Source organism: Sturnira hondurensis, unplaced genomic scaffold, assembly GCF_014824575.4.
Source record: "Sturnira hondurensis isolate 20B ecotype Veracruz unplaced genomic scaffold, ASM1482457v3 Scaffold0025395, whole genome shotgun sequence".
Lineage (NCBI taxonomy): Eukaryota > Metazoa > Chordata > Mammalia > Chiroptera > Phyllostomidae > Sturnira > Sturnira hondurensis.
Window position 1 is genome coordinate 252,537 of NW_028098026.1, and position 15,572 is coordinate 268,108.

The 15,572-nt window shown below is 54.6% G+C and overlaps 2 protein-coding genes across 5 annotated transcripts; both read left to right on the top strand.

The window, feature by feature from the left end:
- The first annotated feature begins 2,788 nt into the window (after positions 1 to 2,788).
- FXYD1 (FXYD domain containing ion transport regulator 1) lies at positions 2,789 to 6,824 on the top strand. Of its 3 annotated transcripts, none has more exons than XM_037039665.1 (7): positions 2,789 to 2,895; positions 4,011 to 4,075; positions 4,570 to 4,602; positions 5,083 to 5,157; positions 5,480 to 5,516; positions 6,313 to 6,362; positions 6,522 to 6,824. In XM_037039665.1, exons 2-7 carry the CDS (start codon positions 4,015 to 4,017, stop codon positions 6,542 to 6,544), a joined length of 279 nt encoding a protein of 92 aa, XP_036895560.1. In that variant the 5' UTR covers positions 2,789 to 2,895; positions 4,011 to 4,014; the 3' UTR covers positions 6,545 to 6,824. The 3 variants fall into 3 exon arrangements, with proteins under 3 accessions (XP_036895560.1, XP_036895561.1, XP_036895559.1); XM_037039666.1 differs by lacking the exon at positions 2,789 to 2,895 and adding an exon at positions 2,941 to 3,014; XM_037039664.1 differs by lacking the exon at positions 2,789 to 2,895 and adding an exon at positions 3,527 to 3,611.
- Positions 6,825 to 6,974: 150 nt separating this feature from the next.
- On the top strand, positions 6,975 to 15,396 carry FXYD7 (FXYD domain containing ion transport regulator 7). 2 transcript variants are annotated; one of them, XM_037039670.1, is made up of 6 exons: positions 6,975 to 7,140; positions 11,373 to 11,402; positions 13,035 to 13,109; positions 13,239 to 13,281; positions 13,417 to 13,457; positions 14,996 to 15,396. In XM_037039670.1, exons 1-6 carry the CDS (start codon positions 7,110 to 7,112, stop codon positions 15,016 to 15,018), a joined length of 243 nt encoding a protein of 80 aa, XP_036895565.1. In that variant the 5' UTR covers positions 6,975 to 7,109; the 3' UTR covers positions 15,019 to 15,396. The 2 variants fall into 2 exon arrangements, with proteins under 2 accessions (XP_036895565.1, XP_036895566.1); XM_037039671.1 differs by having other exon boundaries at positions 13,239 to 13,272.
- Positions 15,397 to 15,572: the final 176 nt, after the last annotated feature.

Here is a 15,572-nt window from a genome sequence, read left to right on the forward strand (position 1 = left end):
TGCCTGTCTCTATATGAATTCACTCAGACCTCACAACAGCCTCATGAGGTGCATAGCATTACTAATTCCCACTTCATAGATGGGGAAACTGAGGCATGAGGAATTTAAATAATGTTTCATGGCACTGGACAGATCTAAACCTAACCACTCACCCCTGCCATTAAGTAAAATGCACAGTCTCCTCCTGCCGCACACATTTGTTCCCAAAAGGGAACAAAGGGTTAAAGTTCAGGCCAGGTCACAAAGATCTTGGTTCCAGGCCCAGTTCTGTGTGGATTTAGGCAAATCATTCAGCCTTCCTGATCTTCAGTTTTCCCATCGGTCAAAACGGGGCAATTGTGACACCCATTTCCCACGTGTGTCAAACATTCAGCGAGATGCTGGAGGCCTCGCTCCCAGCTTGATGCTGTGCAGGGTGGGCCCCACGCCGTGGTCAGAGGGCTCGGGGTAGACTCTGGACCCCAGCCCATGCCTGCATCTAAGCCGCTCTGTGATGTGAGCAAGACTCTCAGGTCTTGGTTCCGGTGGCTATAAGTGAGGGGCGATGAACTCCTTTCAGGGTTTTTGAAAACATAAAGAACTAAGCGCTGGGGCACAGAGGGGACAGATAGGCCTCAACCACACCGTGTGCCCAGCCCGGCAAGGCCCTCACTGAAGGTTACAATGAGAAGGATGACAAGGATGATAATGACAGTCACTCTCTGTGCGCCAGGCTTTCTTCTAAATGGTTTACACGGGTCATTTCAGATCATTACTCCAACTCCCTGTAAGGGGAATACTATGATTATTTCCATTTTACAGAAGAAGAACCTGCGCCACAGGAGGTTAGGTCATTTGCCCAACATCAAACCACTAGAAAGTGGCTGAGCCACACTGTACTCTGAAGCAGCTGGCCCTACGAAGGGAGAAAGTGGAGGATTAACTGGAGCTAGCTAGGTGTCCCTTTCTCACTCACCTCTTTTCTCCTTGTCACCCATCCCCAGTGCAACATAAACATCAGACTTATCATTAACCAGGGATTGCTGGTGACCTTGGGGTGCAGGCCTGGGGGTGGGAGTGGGAGTGGGGGCGGGGGCAGAGACTGAGGGCTCAGACGGACAGGGATGAGGGAGCCTTTCAAAGCCTCCTGGGTCCTCTGAGGCCATGGGCACACATGTGTGTGCTTGCCAGGGCTACACCTGTGCCTGAATGTCAGGGTGTGCGTTGCGTCCTCTGGAGCCTGAGGTCTGGACCTGCTTCTGACTTCTTTGACTGAAAGGGGGGCAGTTTCTGCCCTTAACCACCAGGGGGACCCTGGGAAAATCAGCTCCACTTTGTTCAGCCTGGGCTTGTTCTTTCCTAAAATGGAATTAACAATAAAACAAAGTCCAGCCAGAGACCTCTGAGCCTGGCCTGGGGTTACATGGATGGTCTCAGTGATTTCTCTATTTTATAGGAAGGGAAAGTGAGGCACAGAGCGATCACACGGACGGCTCACATTCACGCAACCAGGAATGGCAGAGTCCTGGTTGTGTCCTGATCCCAGATTTCTCTGTCACCACTGCTTTCTGACATAGCCTGTCCATGAGGAGATAAGCTGTGCCACTCTCCAGGTGGTCCTAGAGGTCACATGAGCCTAGGGAAGGAGAAGTTCAGGGTTAAACACATCAGCTCATATTTGATGTTGTCAATGTACAAACAAAAGCAATCACAGATGTACAGTAGGCCTGTACGTCTGTGATTGCGTGGCCAGCTGTGTGCTTGTTTGCCCATGCATGAGGCTGTGGTCACAGATGTGTGTGATCTGCTGTGTCCTTGACAGAGTTTCTGCTTCTCTGTGCCATGGAAATATGTGTGTGTCAGTGCCTGTGTACCCACGTCTGTGGACTTTTACATCTCTGAGCTTGTACAAAAGTGCCAGCTGTGTGCCTGTATGCCTGTATCTTTGAGTGCATTTATGCGTGGCATGTGTGCATTGGTGTGTTTCTGTACCACCATTTGTAAGGATATCTTCATAAGAGTACGTATCTTTGTGACCATTTGCAAGGGGGGATAGTTACATGGCCATGTCTTTGATTGTGCCTCTGTTCAAGGATCCACCTGAACGAACACAAGTGTATGTTGTCTAGGTGCACAGATGAGTTTGTTTTGTTTTTTTGTGACTGGGGTAAGTGGTGCTGGCTGTGTGTGTGTGTCTTTGGGTTTCTCTGTGTTATTCTGTGTGTTTGTCTGCCTCTGTGTTTGTATGTATATACATACACGTATTTGTATGCTTTTCTGCCTATTGACCTGGGTCTGTGGGTTTCTGTACGTGTGTGCACACATCCTGGAGGGACTTCACAGTGAGCAGTGGACAACACATACACACAATGAAATGTCTCCCAAACAGCCTTGCGGTGCTTGCTGACCAGGGCTCTGAAGAACACTGGGGGCAGGGGTCAGTGGGCTCCTCAACACTCATCAATCTAGGTGTCCTTAGGCCCTGCCTGAACTCAATTTCCAGGGAGCAGCACAGACTATCACTGATACCTCCTAGCTCAGCTTAGAAGCTCTCTGAGGCGGGCCCAGGGCGTGTGCGTGCGCGTGTATGTGTCTGCGCGTGTCTGCAATTCAGTCGTCTTTGCCAGCACCTCCCTTTTCCAGCTTTCCCCATGTGGCTATTTACTGTTCCTCCAGCTGAGCGGAGAGAGTTAACCTAGCAGGCCAGGGCGGTCTGGGCTGGGGGCCGCCCCCTGGCCCCCCTCCAGCACCAGCTCCAGTTACAGCTGCTGGTTGGGGAGGGCATGGCTGGGGTGGGGCTGGGAGGGAAGACCGCTAGGGGCGGTGCATCCAGCTCTGGGCCAGGGGGTCCAAAGTGCTCTCCCAGTCACAGCCGGACTTGGGGGCCTGCTTCCATCAGGGGACAGCTTGATTGGGGTGAGCATCCCCCACCCTTCCCCTCTTGGCCTCACCCTTCATCTGGCTGGGCAGCCTATTCTGGGAGCAGGAGAGGCCAGCCCTGTCTTCCCAGGCAGGCCGGACCCAAGAGGAAGGGAGTATGGTGGAGACATTGGGGTTTCCCAAGGGGAGGGAGCGTGGGTGTAACTTCTCTCTTCCCTGCTGCTGCCCCATGGCTGGGTGTGGGTTGTGGACAGTCACATGTTGCGTCACTGTTTGGGGGCACTGGAGGCCTAGCTGAGCAGTAACGTGTGCCTGACTGCGCCTCCACCCCATGTCCTACTCTAACCATAGTGAGGGACAGGCCCCATTTCAGCCCCACTGTGTGAGTATTTGTGTGTGTGTGTGAGCATGCGCACATGCGTGCATGTGTATGTCCTTGTCCCTGGCATCTGTCTTTTATCTCATGTCACTTGCCTGGTGCTGTCTGATTGTGAAAGATGTCACCCAGGGGTGGGTGGAGGGAATATTTTTCCCTCTTGTCATTGTTTCCAGAAGAGGAGAAGGGGTGGCCTTTTCCCTAGCAGGGTTGTCCGTGACCCCGAGGAGGGGAAGGAAGGCTGTTGCCATGGCGGCCAATGCGAGGCAAATTCCTCCAGAGTGAAGTGGGAGATATTTATACCCAGGGTTAGGCAGAGTGGCTGTCAGCGGCCAGAGCGGGAGAGCTGGGATATTTCAGACACAGCGAGGCCATGGTGTGTGGGCAGGTGGGCCCCTGGGCGTGTCCTGCCTCTGTCCTCCCTTGCAGTGAATCTGTCTGTCCATGCGGGTAGGGGGAAATCTCCTGCTCTCCACTGGAGTTGGTGTGGGGGCTCCGTGGCCTTCTGTGGGGAGGCCCAGGCCTGCAGGAGCCCCCTGTGGGCTGTGTGTATCTCACCCCACCCCTGCTGCCCTGCGACCCCATTGTGTGGGCTGATTTGGTGACATTGTGTCCCATGAAAGAGGGAGTGCCCTTGTTACTCAGGGTGGATGGCAAAGCTTTTGGAATTAAGTCTCAATTGTCTCTGACTTAATCCTTTGGGTTCAGGCAACAGTGGTGGGTGGGTGGCTGGCTGGAGGAGGGTGTACATTTTCTCACCCTTGGTGTCCCCCAGGATAATGGCATCTCTCGATCACATCTTGGTTCTTTGTGTGGGTCTCCTTGCGATGACTAGTGCAGGTAAGTCTGGGGAGACAGCCCACTACCCATCTTAGACCCAAGGGTGGCAGGAGTCAGGAAAACCCTGAAAGAGAACCAAGTTGGAGACTCTAGCCTAAACTGAGTCAGTTGGGTCACGAAGAAATTGGGGTTCTGACATGGGGTCTAGTAACAGACTAGTATTTGGGGGAGGGGAGAGGATGCCCAGGTTGGGCAAAGACTGGAATGGTGGCCGGCTTCCCCAGAATGATGGAATCACAGGCAACCTGTAATGAGATGGGGAGCTGAGACAGTTAGATGCTCCCTACCCCACCCAGGACAGTGCAGAAAGGGTAGCTAAGACCCCACAGAGGGTGGGTAGCCTGCTCAGGGTCCAACCGTTCCTAACTTCTCAACCCAGAATGGTAGACCCCCAAAGGGTCTCTTTTATGCTCATCCCTGTCCAGGATCCCAAGATCCCAGGATCCCAGGATCCCAGGAAGCGTCTAACCCCTGATCTCTCTATCTCTTTCCAGAAGCTCCGAAGGAACATGACCCATTCACTTACGGTGAGGAGAGAGGGGCATCCATGCTTGCGAATTGGGGTCTGGGGCTGGGTTTGCCTGTCTTGTCCTCATTCTCTCTCTCTCCCCCCTCTGATTCTGCCACTTTCTGTGTGTCTCTCTCTTCGATCCCTCTCTGTCTCTCTGATTCTCTCTTTCACTTTTTACCTCTCAGTATCTCATGACCCACCCTCTGCTACTTCCTGCCCTTTCTTCCTTCCCTGTCCCCCTCATCCTCGCCATCATCCTTCTCTGCTCTTTTATCTTCTGTCCCCCCTGCACTGCCCACCTCCTCCTCGTCCTTCACTCTCTTCTCCCTGGCCCACCTCCTTCCTCTTCCCCTAGCTGTTCCTTCCTCTGACTGATCTTTCTCCTCTCCTCCTGCCCATCCTTCCTCCTTGCCACCCCCCTCCCGCCCCATTCTGCCCTTCTCCTCTCCTTCCCCCCTCCCCTCCTTGCCCTCACCCTCCTCCCTGATGCCAATAGACTATCAATCGCTGCGGATCGGAGGCCTTATCATCGCCGGGATTCTCTTTATTCTGGGAATTCTCATCATCCTCAGTGAGCAGCCCCACTGCCGGCCTGCAGCCCTGCTTCTGCCAATTTGCACCCAAGCACCGCCTCGTCCCCGCCCCGCCCCTCACCACCCCGCCTCCAACCCCGCCTTGTTCCCACCTCCGCGCGCGCCCGGTTCTCGCCCAGCCCCGCCCAGCCCCGCCCAGTCCCTCCCCGTTCTGTTCCACTCCTAGTCCCGCCCTCGACCCCCGCCTCTCCCTTCCCCCTGGTGCCACCCCTCCCGGGCCCTTGCCGGGACGAGAGCGCCTCCCTGTGACGGCCGAGAACGGACTCTCAGCCCAGTTTTCCCCCCACTACCTACTCACAGGCAAAAAGTGCCGGTGCAAATTCAACCAGCAGCAGAGGTAAGAGACCTCCCAGCACTCGTTCACCTGCTCCCGCTCTGCAGGGCTCTGAGGGTGAGGCCTGCCGTCCACCCTACCGGCGGCCAGAGCCCGGCCCTTCAGCAAACTTGCATTAAGCACCACTACGTGCCAAGCCTCAAGCGAGTCCTGGGGCCAAGCAAGGAATTAACTGCCCTCTCTGTCCGGCTGAGCTCCCAGCCCAGTGGAGGTGGTGGCCGCAGGTTGCAACTGCTCCGCAAATATAAAATCACAAAGTGTGATGAGTCCTGTGAGAGAGTCGTGGCGAAATGAGATCAGCACTTGGTGGCCCAGTTGAGCTCAGTCTCTTTGCTAGCTCTTTGATTCATCTTTAAATTAAAAAATTAAGGCCCAGGCAATGTATAAGTACCTTTTTCATGTTGAGACAATTATAGATGTTATAGTAGATAATTCGCACCACATCCCCGAGGTGGGCGCTGTTATTAACCTCGTTTCACAGACGAGGGAACCGAGGCACGGAGAGGTAAGATCGCTTGCCCGAGAGCACTCATCCGGAGATGAGGCCACCTCGAGGCCGTCTGTTTCTCCAGCCGACCTCGGCCCCTGTTCCCCCACCAACCCCCAGTCCCCTCCGCAGCACTGCGGGAGGCCCTCGCGGGCGCCCCCCGGAGGCGCCGCTGTCGCGCACTTCGGGGGCCGAGGCCGAGCCAGCTCCGGGCACGCCCGTCTGTGGAGTGAGGCCTGCATTAGGGGGGTTCCCGGCAGCGGCGACTCCCCTCCTTTCCCATTCCCGATCCCTCTGCATCTCTATCCTCAGGACTGGAGAACCCGATGAGGAGGAGGGAACTTTCCGCAGCTCCATCCGCCGTGAGTTGGGGAAGGTTTCGGGTGTTCGCGGGAGAGGATCGGTTCCCAGACCCCGGTTCCTGGCCCTCTCTGGGCGTGCAGTCCCTCGCCGCTCCCCGCCCCCCTCCACAGGAACCGGGGCACCCCTCCTGACGCCTGAACTCTCTGTACCCCCCTCAGGTCTGTCCAGCCGCAGGCGGTAGAAACACCCGGCGCGACGGAACCCCGCCGGGCCCGACGGCTCGGAGCAGGCTGGGGAAGCGGGGAGAGAGGAGGAGGAGTCGCGGGCTGGGGTAGGGGGGCGGGGGGCCCCCCTGCCTCCCACCCTATTCACCCCCACAGGATTCCCTTGGCGCCTGACGCCTCCCACCCGCCAGCCGCGCACCCACCGCCATCTGGACTGCCCTCTTCCCCAGCCCAGCCCCCACCGACCCCTCTGTGCCTCCCAAAGTTCAATAAAACGTGCTTGTCTCTCCCGACCGCGTTTTGTGGATGTCAGTCCCTCTGTGCGAAAGTCTGGAAAGACACCCGCTCGGACCCGGCAGGGGGCGCCCCCACTCTTGGGGAAGGGGCGGGGCCGTCGGCAGGGGGCGGGGGCGGGGCGGGGGCGGCCCGGCCAGGGGCGGGCTCTCTGGGCCCCATTGGCTACGGTCTCCCCCAACGCCAGGGCTCCCCCATCTCCCCCAGACCTCGGTCGGTCAGGCTTCCAGCTGCTGCAGCCGCGCCTCCGTCGCTTCGGCATCCAGCCACCCCTTGCTCCAGCGCGGCATGGCGACCCCAACCCAGGTCCCCACGAAGGGTGAGCGTCGCCTGGGGAGAGGGCGCAGGGGGGCTTCAGAGAGAGGATCTGGGGACATATCAATACTGGAAAGGGAGGGGCGTGGGGAGGAGGATGCCCGTTCCTCCCATGGGCGGAGGCCCCTGCAGTGCACTCCTTGGAGCCCCCCTGGGCTTCTTGAACACCATCTCCCGGTGGTGTCATTCCTGCGTTGGGACCCGCCGTTGGAGAGCTCAGTCCCGAGAGAAAGGATGCTCGGACCGGTAGCTATGGCAACTGGGTGGCTGGTCCTTTACAGCACAGCGATGGTAGTGGACGCGAAGAGATGGACTTTGGGGTTGAGGGCCAGTGGGTCTGCAGCCACAGAGATTCCCGCCCATTCAGGGCCCCTGAGGTGGGTAGGGGAAGGAGGTCCACATCCCTCTTTTTTCCAACGGTAGCTCTTATGGTGAGTGTTTCCCGAAATTCCTGACAGACAGGTTCAGCGGGAAAGGGGAGAAAAAGGGAAAGACAGGCAGATGGAGGAAGCGAGAGCGACACAGAAAGAGGGGGAGATAGAAAGGAATATAGGAGACTGACTGAGAGAGCCTGAAAGAGGCGCAGAAAGACAGGAGACCCAGAAAGAAAGATCGGAGCCTCGGAGAGATTCAGGGAGATCGAAGGGGAGAGGCAGAGAAAGAGGGAAAATCAGAGACAGGGACTGAGGTAACTGTGGAGAGGGAGGCATAGAGCGAGAGCAGGAGAGAGACAGACCCAAAGCGCCAGAGAGAAATAGAGAGGAGGAGGGGCAGTACAGGGTGGGGCCTGAACCACTGCAGTGAGCCCCCACGGGCAGGAGTGGGTGACGAGACCCTCCTTTCCAGTCCTCATTCAGGGGCGTTGTCTGGACAGGGAGGTGCACTTGGGTGCACACAGATGCTGCTCTCCACCCCCATCCAGCCACAGCGATTTTACATTTCACACCCATTAACCCAGTTATATGCACCCACTTAACCAGGCTCTTTCCCCTAAGAGCCTCCTTTCCTGAACCAGCTTCTTCCGAGGAGCAAAGGGAAGATTGGTTTAATCGAAGGGCAGAGAAAGGGTTTCCAGCACTGAAAGTGGGGGGCCAGGGGATAGGCTATCGGTGCTGAGGAAACCCACTCCACTCCAACCTTTCCTTCCCTGCCCCCTTTCCCGGCAGGCAGGGGCTGCTGCACTGAGCCATATCTGCAGAATTCGAAGCAGGGCGGGGGTGGGGGGGCTGCAGAGGCTGGAAGCCACCCTAGGGAGAGGGGGCAGGGCTGAGCCAGCAGGCCTGGCGGGAGCCCAGGACTTCTTTTTGTGGAGACGGTTAGCAGGATCAACGACAGCAGGCAGGCAGAGGTGGGAGGGACAGATGCCTCCGCGCCGTGCTCCCCCACACCTTTTCCCCAGTTACAGCATGAGAGGGGACCACAGGTCTTGGGAAATCCGGAAGGGAGGACAGCATGCTGCGCCTTGCAAACTGCTTAAGGAAACTAAATAATGGATTGTTGGAGGGTAGAGGGGGAAGAGAAAAGTGAAGTCTTTCCTCAACCCGTCACAGAGCAGGAGGGAGAGTTAGGGGCCAAACAGGGAATGTCGGAGCCCCACTGGGCCTGGGTCCCCATCCCTGAGAAGGACCTTCATCTTGGCCAGAAGCCAGCCCTGCAGGGGACATAAAGGAAGGTACAAAGGGAGCAGAGGGAGTCCAGGTTGGCCTGGAGTTAAAAACCCAACCCTTAAGCCCCCCCCCACAGGACCCCACCCAGCCTGGGGTACCAGAACCCTTCGCCTCTCTCAAGATGCCCCGGTTGCCATAGCAACCACCTCCTTCCTCCTGTCTTTGGCACTTGGCCAAGAGCGGTGCACATTTCTTCTCCTGCCTCCTGGCTCCACCCTTAGCCCAGCCTCACCCTCAGGACCCAGATTGCTGGGGCAGCAGGGACCAGAAGAACTTCTGCACGGAGCCCAGAAGAGCCAGGGAGGAACAAAAGAGGATTCTGGGACGAGCGCTCACCCGGTGGGCTTCTGAAGGCTTGGGTCAGGGAGGGTGTATGGAAACCCAAGAGACAAAAGCAGGATAATGCAACTGCTCCACCTCTAATGCAGTCTCCTGCAGCCCTGAAGGAGCCCTTCCTCCCTCCCTCCCTTCTTTTTTTCTCCTTTCCTTCCTTCCTTTCTTCACTCCTTCCCCCCTCCTTTCCTTCCTGCCTGCCTTCCTTCAAAACTTCCGTAAGAGACTTATAAATTCCAGAATTAACAACAGAGATGAGTCAAACAAACGTACTCCCTATCTGGTGGAGGAGCTAAGACAGAGCACCGACGATTCTAAAATACTGTTTTTGCATCTTTACACTTTCGAGAACAACCTTCGTGATCTCTGCTCTGTCCAATGGTTCCCTACACCGCTATTTATTTAATATTTTTCTTCGAATGGTTAACTCTTACAAAACTTAATTAGCTTTATGTTGTATTACCACCACAAATGGAAAAATAAGGATTATTATTTTTGGCCTTAAGTTGAAGGCGAGTATAAAATGGTCATAAATGAATGACTTCACTTTCCTGGGCATTAGCGTTCCTCTTCTGTGGAATGAGGATGAAGATGGCATCCACGTCAGAGAGCTGCTGTGAAAATTAAATGTGTTAATATCTGTAAAGTACTTACAGAAGAGAGCCTGGCCTGTGCTGGTTAGAGAATAAATAAAGGAGGAAACCAAATAATGTCACAAAATTTTACCTAGATATTGTTGCCTGCTGAAGTCTCTGAGCCCAAGACCTGTGCTTTCTTGGGGAAAGAGGGAGATTAACAGCATTGGGGGTGGGGGTGTTAAAGGCACATCAGCACCTACCTACCACTTCCTTTTTGAAGACTGGACAGAGAATGGAGAAGGGTGAACTTACACATTGTGTGAGTCAGTACTATTCACGATCTTGCCTAGGTACCACCTGTATCAGTCAGTTTAGGCTAGAGCATGCTGGTGTAACATATAGCACCAAAACTCTCAGCGGCTTCTGACAACCAAAGTTTATTTCTCACTTAGACTATACTCACTTATGTTATCACAGGTGAGATGAGGGTCTCTTAGTCACCAAAGAAAACTGGAGCAGTTGCCATCTTGAACATTTATGTCACCAGACCAAAGTCAAAAGGGAGCTCCTCTATGGGCTCTTAAATGCTCCAGCTTGAACGCGAGGATATTTCCACTCAGAATTCACTGGCCAGAATTAGTCACGTGCCCCCTGCCACCTCCCATCAAGGCAGCCATCTCTCCCTGAGCCTGGAGGGGAAGAAGGCTAGTGCCAACACCTGGCATTGCCTGTACCCCTCCCCTAGTGGTGCCCTAGAATTCTACTCCAGACAAGGCAGACTGCTGTTCTAAGAGCTGTCAGAGGAATTAGGGAGCCACCAGGATGGGTTCTTCAAAGGGAATAATGTTCTGAGCTCTTCTGAAGGGGGATATGGTTTGGGACAGGGAGGTGAGATGAGGAAAAAGTAAATCCAAATATATACACATTTTACCCACACACTAGCATTTATGAGGTCAGGGTGACTCTTCCAAAAGATGGGTGTGTTTCATGTGGTACAGTCACACACACACACACACACACACACACACATATATATATATATATTCATGCATAGCACACACACTGGGGAAGCTATTACACAATCAATTATCAATCTTGAAATTGGTAATGCCTTAGAATATAAAATACATCATAATACAGGGTGTATTATGGGACAGCTCCCCTGTGCTGGATTCAGTGGCGGAAGTGGGTGGACGACAGCAGTAGCTACAGCGCCTTCCTTTTAGATTCCTCAGACGACCGAGAGAGTTTAGGGAATGTTCAGGGGAAGCCAATGCACTCAGCAGCAGCCCCTCTGGGGGTAATGGAATCTCTTTACCCCTAGCACCATAAGCAAATGGGATTATGTATGTGTTTCCAGGAAATAAGTCCATAACTTGCAAAAGACCTCCACGGGTCACTAGGACTGGGATTGCCGTGTGTGGTTGGGTAGGTTGTGCACTCTACAAGGGAAGGTACTAACTAATGAAGTAGGTGGACACTGGAATCCATCCTAAGCTTCAAGCCATGTGTCCTGACATGAAGCTGAAGGGTCTCTCTATCTGGTTTCTACACAGAAACAACTGGGTCAGTGGCCCCATCTGGATCCTCAGAAATATTGAGAAACCCAGTGTTGAAATATTTTTTCCCTCTCTCTCTTTCTCTGCCTTCCTTCCCAGTTCCTCAAGAACCTGACCCATTTTACTATGGTGAGTGGCAGCTTCTGTGATGAGGGTACTGTGGGGCTGGGTGGAGGGGTGGCTGCAGATCACCACGGGTCGCTGCTGAAGTGGCCTCGGTCGTGGCAGGCAGGTGCCGGACCACTAGCCCTGTGACCATGTGGATGCCCCAGCTGGGTTCATGGAGGGCAGACTGAGATTGGGAGTCCCTTCTCTGGGCCCCCTTCAGGCTCCACCAGGACTCTGGGCTGGTGCATTGGGGTCACCAGAGTGGCAAACAACTCTGAGGCCAGGTTAATTTGAATCCTGGGTTATCCACTCACTAACTCTGTGGCTTTGAGCAAGCAATTTTGCCTTTCTGGACCCTTCTGTAAATAAGGGAAAGTAATAGTTCCCACCTATGGGGGTTGTGGGAAAGACTTACTTGGATGATGCCATTAAATCATTCCCACAACACGGAAGCTCAAAGAAATTACGTCCAGGTCTAGCAGACCTGGCCTCAGCTCCCTATGTAAACACTTCCTGCCTTCTGCCTTTGCTCACGTATACTGTTCCTCCAACGTGCAAGTGTTGCCCACCTCAGGCCTTTGGCACTCGCTCTGCCTCCGACAGAAATTCTCCTCCGGCTCTCACATAGCTGGCTAAGGCTCCTTTTCCTTCTTCAGGCCTCACACCAAATATTGATTCTTTGACTAAAAGAGACCCTCCCTGAATCTCAGGCAAGAGGAGCCACCCCACATCGATCCATGGTCACATGACTCAGTTTTGTGCTTACACAACAAGAAAGTCAACCCTCTGAGGGCAGAGGCCTGGACCACTGATGGTACACAGTGGGCGCTCCCCAAATTAATACTTAAAAAATAGTTGCTATAGTATAATTAAACACAAATAACCCTTACATAGGAAAATAAGAGAAAGAATGAGATTAGAAATTGTTGAAGACAGGATGGGAAATTCTAAACGGGACAGCTAGAAGTTTTCATTGACATTTGTAAAGCCCAGAAGTTGGTAATGGAGGGATATCTGGGGAGAAAGCTCTCGGGTAGAGGGCACCGCATTTGCAAAGACCTTCAGGTAGGACCATGACTGACATGGACATGGTCCAGGAATAGCCGCAGGGAGACCAGTGTGCCTGGGGTTGGGGGGGTTGACTGGAAGTAGAGTGGGTGAGGTCTGAGAAGGAACAGGGACCAGATTTTATGGGGACTTGTGGGCTATGATGAGGGCTTTGGCTTTTACTTGGCATGCAATAAGTACGGGGAGGGCAGAGGGGCAGCTCTGAGCGGAGGAGGACCCTGATGGGACTCAGGTGTCAACGAGATCCTCTGGCTGAGGGGTGGGGGCAGTGGCAGAGGTCATGAGAAGGCTGCTGGCCGCCTTCCCTACTAGTCCAGACAAGCAACAACGGTGGACAGGACCAGGGGAGGAGGCAGTAGACGGAGGTGACCTATATATAACCACAGACTCCAGAGGAGCGGGTAAGGGACAGAGGGGACAAAAGGAGCTAGAGCCATCCTCACACTAACCCACTGGAGGAACTTCTGGCACAGCCTGCAGCACCCCTGCATTTCGGACCTCTGTCGGGGGGGTATCTGAAGCCAGGTTGGGGGAGGGGAGCTGAGGTGCCGCTCCCTCCTTGATGACCCCCCTCATCTTCCCCAGACTATGACACTGTGCAGACTGTGGGCATGACTCTGGCTACCATATTGTTCCTGCTGGGCATCCTCATCATCCTCAGTAAGTGCGACCCCTTTCTGGGCTCTAAAACCCCTCCGTGAGGGTCAGGCACCTACAGGTCCCCTGCTGGCTTTTGGCCGGACCCTTACATCCTGTCTTCTTGTTCTGCCTATCTCTCTCTCTCAACAGGCAAGAAGGTGAAGTGCAGGAAAGCGGACTCCAGGTCTGAGAGGTCTGGCCGCAGGGGGGAGCGAGGGCAGAGGGGTGGGGGCAGTCAGAGAAGGGCTCAGGGCCTGCCTTGTGTTCTACGGAAAGCCTGCTGCTATTGAGCCTCTTTATGCTTTTCTCTCCATCTTTGCTTCCATAGCCCCACATGCAAGTCCTGTAAGTCAGAGCTTCCCTCCTCAGGTAAGGGTGAGAAAGTGAGTGGTTCTGGAAGGAGGACAGGGGGGAGCAGGAAGGGGAGTCATTAGAAGGGGCATTTCACTGGGTATCCCTAAGACTGGGCCACCAACCCACTGGATGGACACGGGAAGTTCGGCAGGAGCCAACTCCAGCAGAGCAAAGATGTTAAACCATGGCAAGTCAGTGGTGTGTGAAATGTCCTAAAGAGTCCACTAAGCCTCCCAGAAGCAAGTACGCAAGCCTGTCAAAGCGAGGTGAACTAATTCCCCAGGGTAGAGAGCCATGAGCCTGGGAAGAGAGGAGCCCCACGGGGGGGGGGGGGGGAGGACTTCTGCAGACAAATGAAGACGGAGTTGAGCACCAGAGAAGCAGGAAGACAGAATGTTTTCCAGACTTAATTGTTCATTGTGGAAGGTCTAGGATGAAATGATGGAGGAAAACGAAGGAGACGGGAAGAGGGTGGGAGGAAGGAAAGGCTTCTGAGTAATAGTATCAAACAAAATAACAAAAGGAAAGATGTATAATATACGGATGTTAAAGAAATGGATGTAAGGGGTGTGAGGATGAAATGATAGAAAATCTAAGAAAGGGATGAAAAGAAAAAGGGGCCGTGGGTGAGGATGGAGGGGACGGAGGTGGCGGAAGAATGGGCCGCAGGGGGGTGGGTGCAGAGGGGGTGGGGTGTTGGCAGGGAGCGTGGGGACGGGTGCATGAAAGGTGTGAAGGGAACAGGAGAGAGATGTAGGCTGTAGGATGAGGGTAAGCGTGTAGATGGAAGACTGTGACTCCTTGGGGGTGTTAATTGTGCGAAAATACCTCAACCTGGTTCTAGTGGAACTGCTTTCTCTCCCCCTTCCCTCCCCCACCTTTTTAAAAAGGAACTTTAAAAAAATCAGATGAGAATATCTCTGCCTCTTAAAAAATGGGCTTTGGGGTACTCAATATTTGGGGGGATTTGGTGGGGAAAATTCCATCTGTTTTCCATGTTCTTTTAATGAGACCTAAAACCATGAAGGGGACACTTTGTGGATGACTGGAGAAGGAGGCCCTGACGCCTGGGTCTAAGAACATGTACAGGATTCTGACCCACTCTGGTTGAGTGATGGTCCCATGTGGGTTGGAGACAGGGGAGTTCCTTTTGTGTCCCAAGGTTCGGGAGGCTGGGTGTGGGTAAGGGGAGGTGCAGGAGGAGTTTGGGGGGGGCACACGAGGGAGGTGGAGACTCCCTTTCTGGGAGGAGGAAGCCGCAGAAAAGCCCAGGCTGGGCCAGCGTGCCTCCCCCTCTTCACAGGTGTATTCCTCTCTATGACAGTGTGTTATTGGGCAGGACAAAGACACACAGGTGTCCCTATGTGGATCACACTTTAGAGAGTGGAGAGGCAAGACAGCTCAAGGGTGTCAGTCCTGGGGATCTGGATTCCATGGTGGGGATGGAGGGCTCACTGGCTCTGGGGAGGGGGCTGCTTTCACCCCTCTAGGCTTTGACCCAGGCCAGTTCTCATTCTCTCTCGCTCCCTTTTCCTCCCTCTCTCTCTCTCCAGCCCCTGGAGGTGGTGGCGTGTAACACCAGCCTCCCGGCACCTCCACTGCCGTCCCTGCCTGAGTGTGGGAGCCTGAGGACCGGGTGGAGGCGGTGGGGATCCCAGCCTTGCGCTGCTGGGAGCGGTCCCCGGAATGAGCCGCCCCACCCACCCCGAGGCTGGAGCCGCTGCATCCTGCTGCCCCTCCCCAGGCCTTGGCAATGACGACTCCCCAAAGACCCCACCTGCGTCCCAGACCCAGGGACTCACGTCTCCAGATCCTGGAGTCCAAGAGTCCCACGCCCACCCGGCCCCCAGAGTCCTCCGTGTACTTCCCTTGTACACCTCCTTGTCTCCTCTTCCCCTGCACCTTCGGTGTCTATGTCTTGAGCTAAATAAATGTGCATTTGGTTTTTCCCCTTGTTCTGTCTGTGTGTTCTCATCTGTGGGGACGAAATGGGGGAGGGACAAGCCTGAACCTGGGGGGCCCTCGCCCAAGTCCCCAGATTTGTCCCTCCTCCTTCTCCAGTGGTTTCCTCCTCTCTCTCTCTCTCTGAGCCCCTCGAGTTTCTCTTCCCCTCCCTCAACTGCCCCTCCC

Excerpts from the sequence above, each read along its gene's own strand:
- FXYD1 (XM_037039665.1), top strand. The coding sequence starts at position 4,015 with ATGGCATCTCTCGATCACATCTTGGTTCTTTGTGTGGGTCTCCTTGCG. Across the intron at positions 4,076-4,569 it reads CCTTGCGATGACTAGTGCAG|AAGCTCCGAAGGAACATGAC; the intron begins GTAAGTCTGGGG and ends ATCTCTTTCCAG. Across the intron at positions 4,603-5,082 it reads ACATGACCCATTCACTTACG|ACTATCAATCGCTGCGGATC; the intron begins GTGAGGAGAGAG and ends TGATGCCAATAG.
- FXYD7 (XM_037039670.1), top strand. The coding sequence starts at position 7,110 with ATGGCGACCCCAACCCAGGTCCCCACGAAGG. Across the intron at positions 7,141-11,372 it reads AACCCAGGTCCCCACGAAGG|TTCCTCAAGAACCTGACCCA; the intron begins GTGAGCGTCGCC and ends CTTCCTTCCCAG. Across the intron at positions 13,282-13,416 it reads GCGGACTCCAGGTCTGAGAG|CCCCACATGCAAGTCCTGTA; the intron begins GTCTGGCCGCAG and ends TTGCTTCCATAG.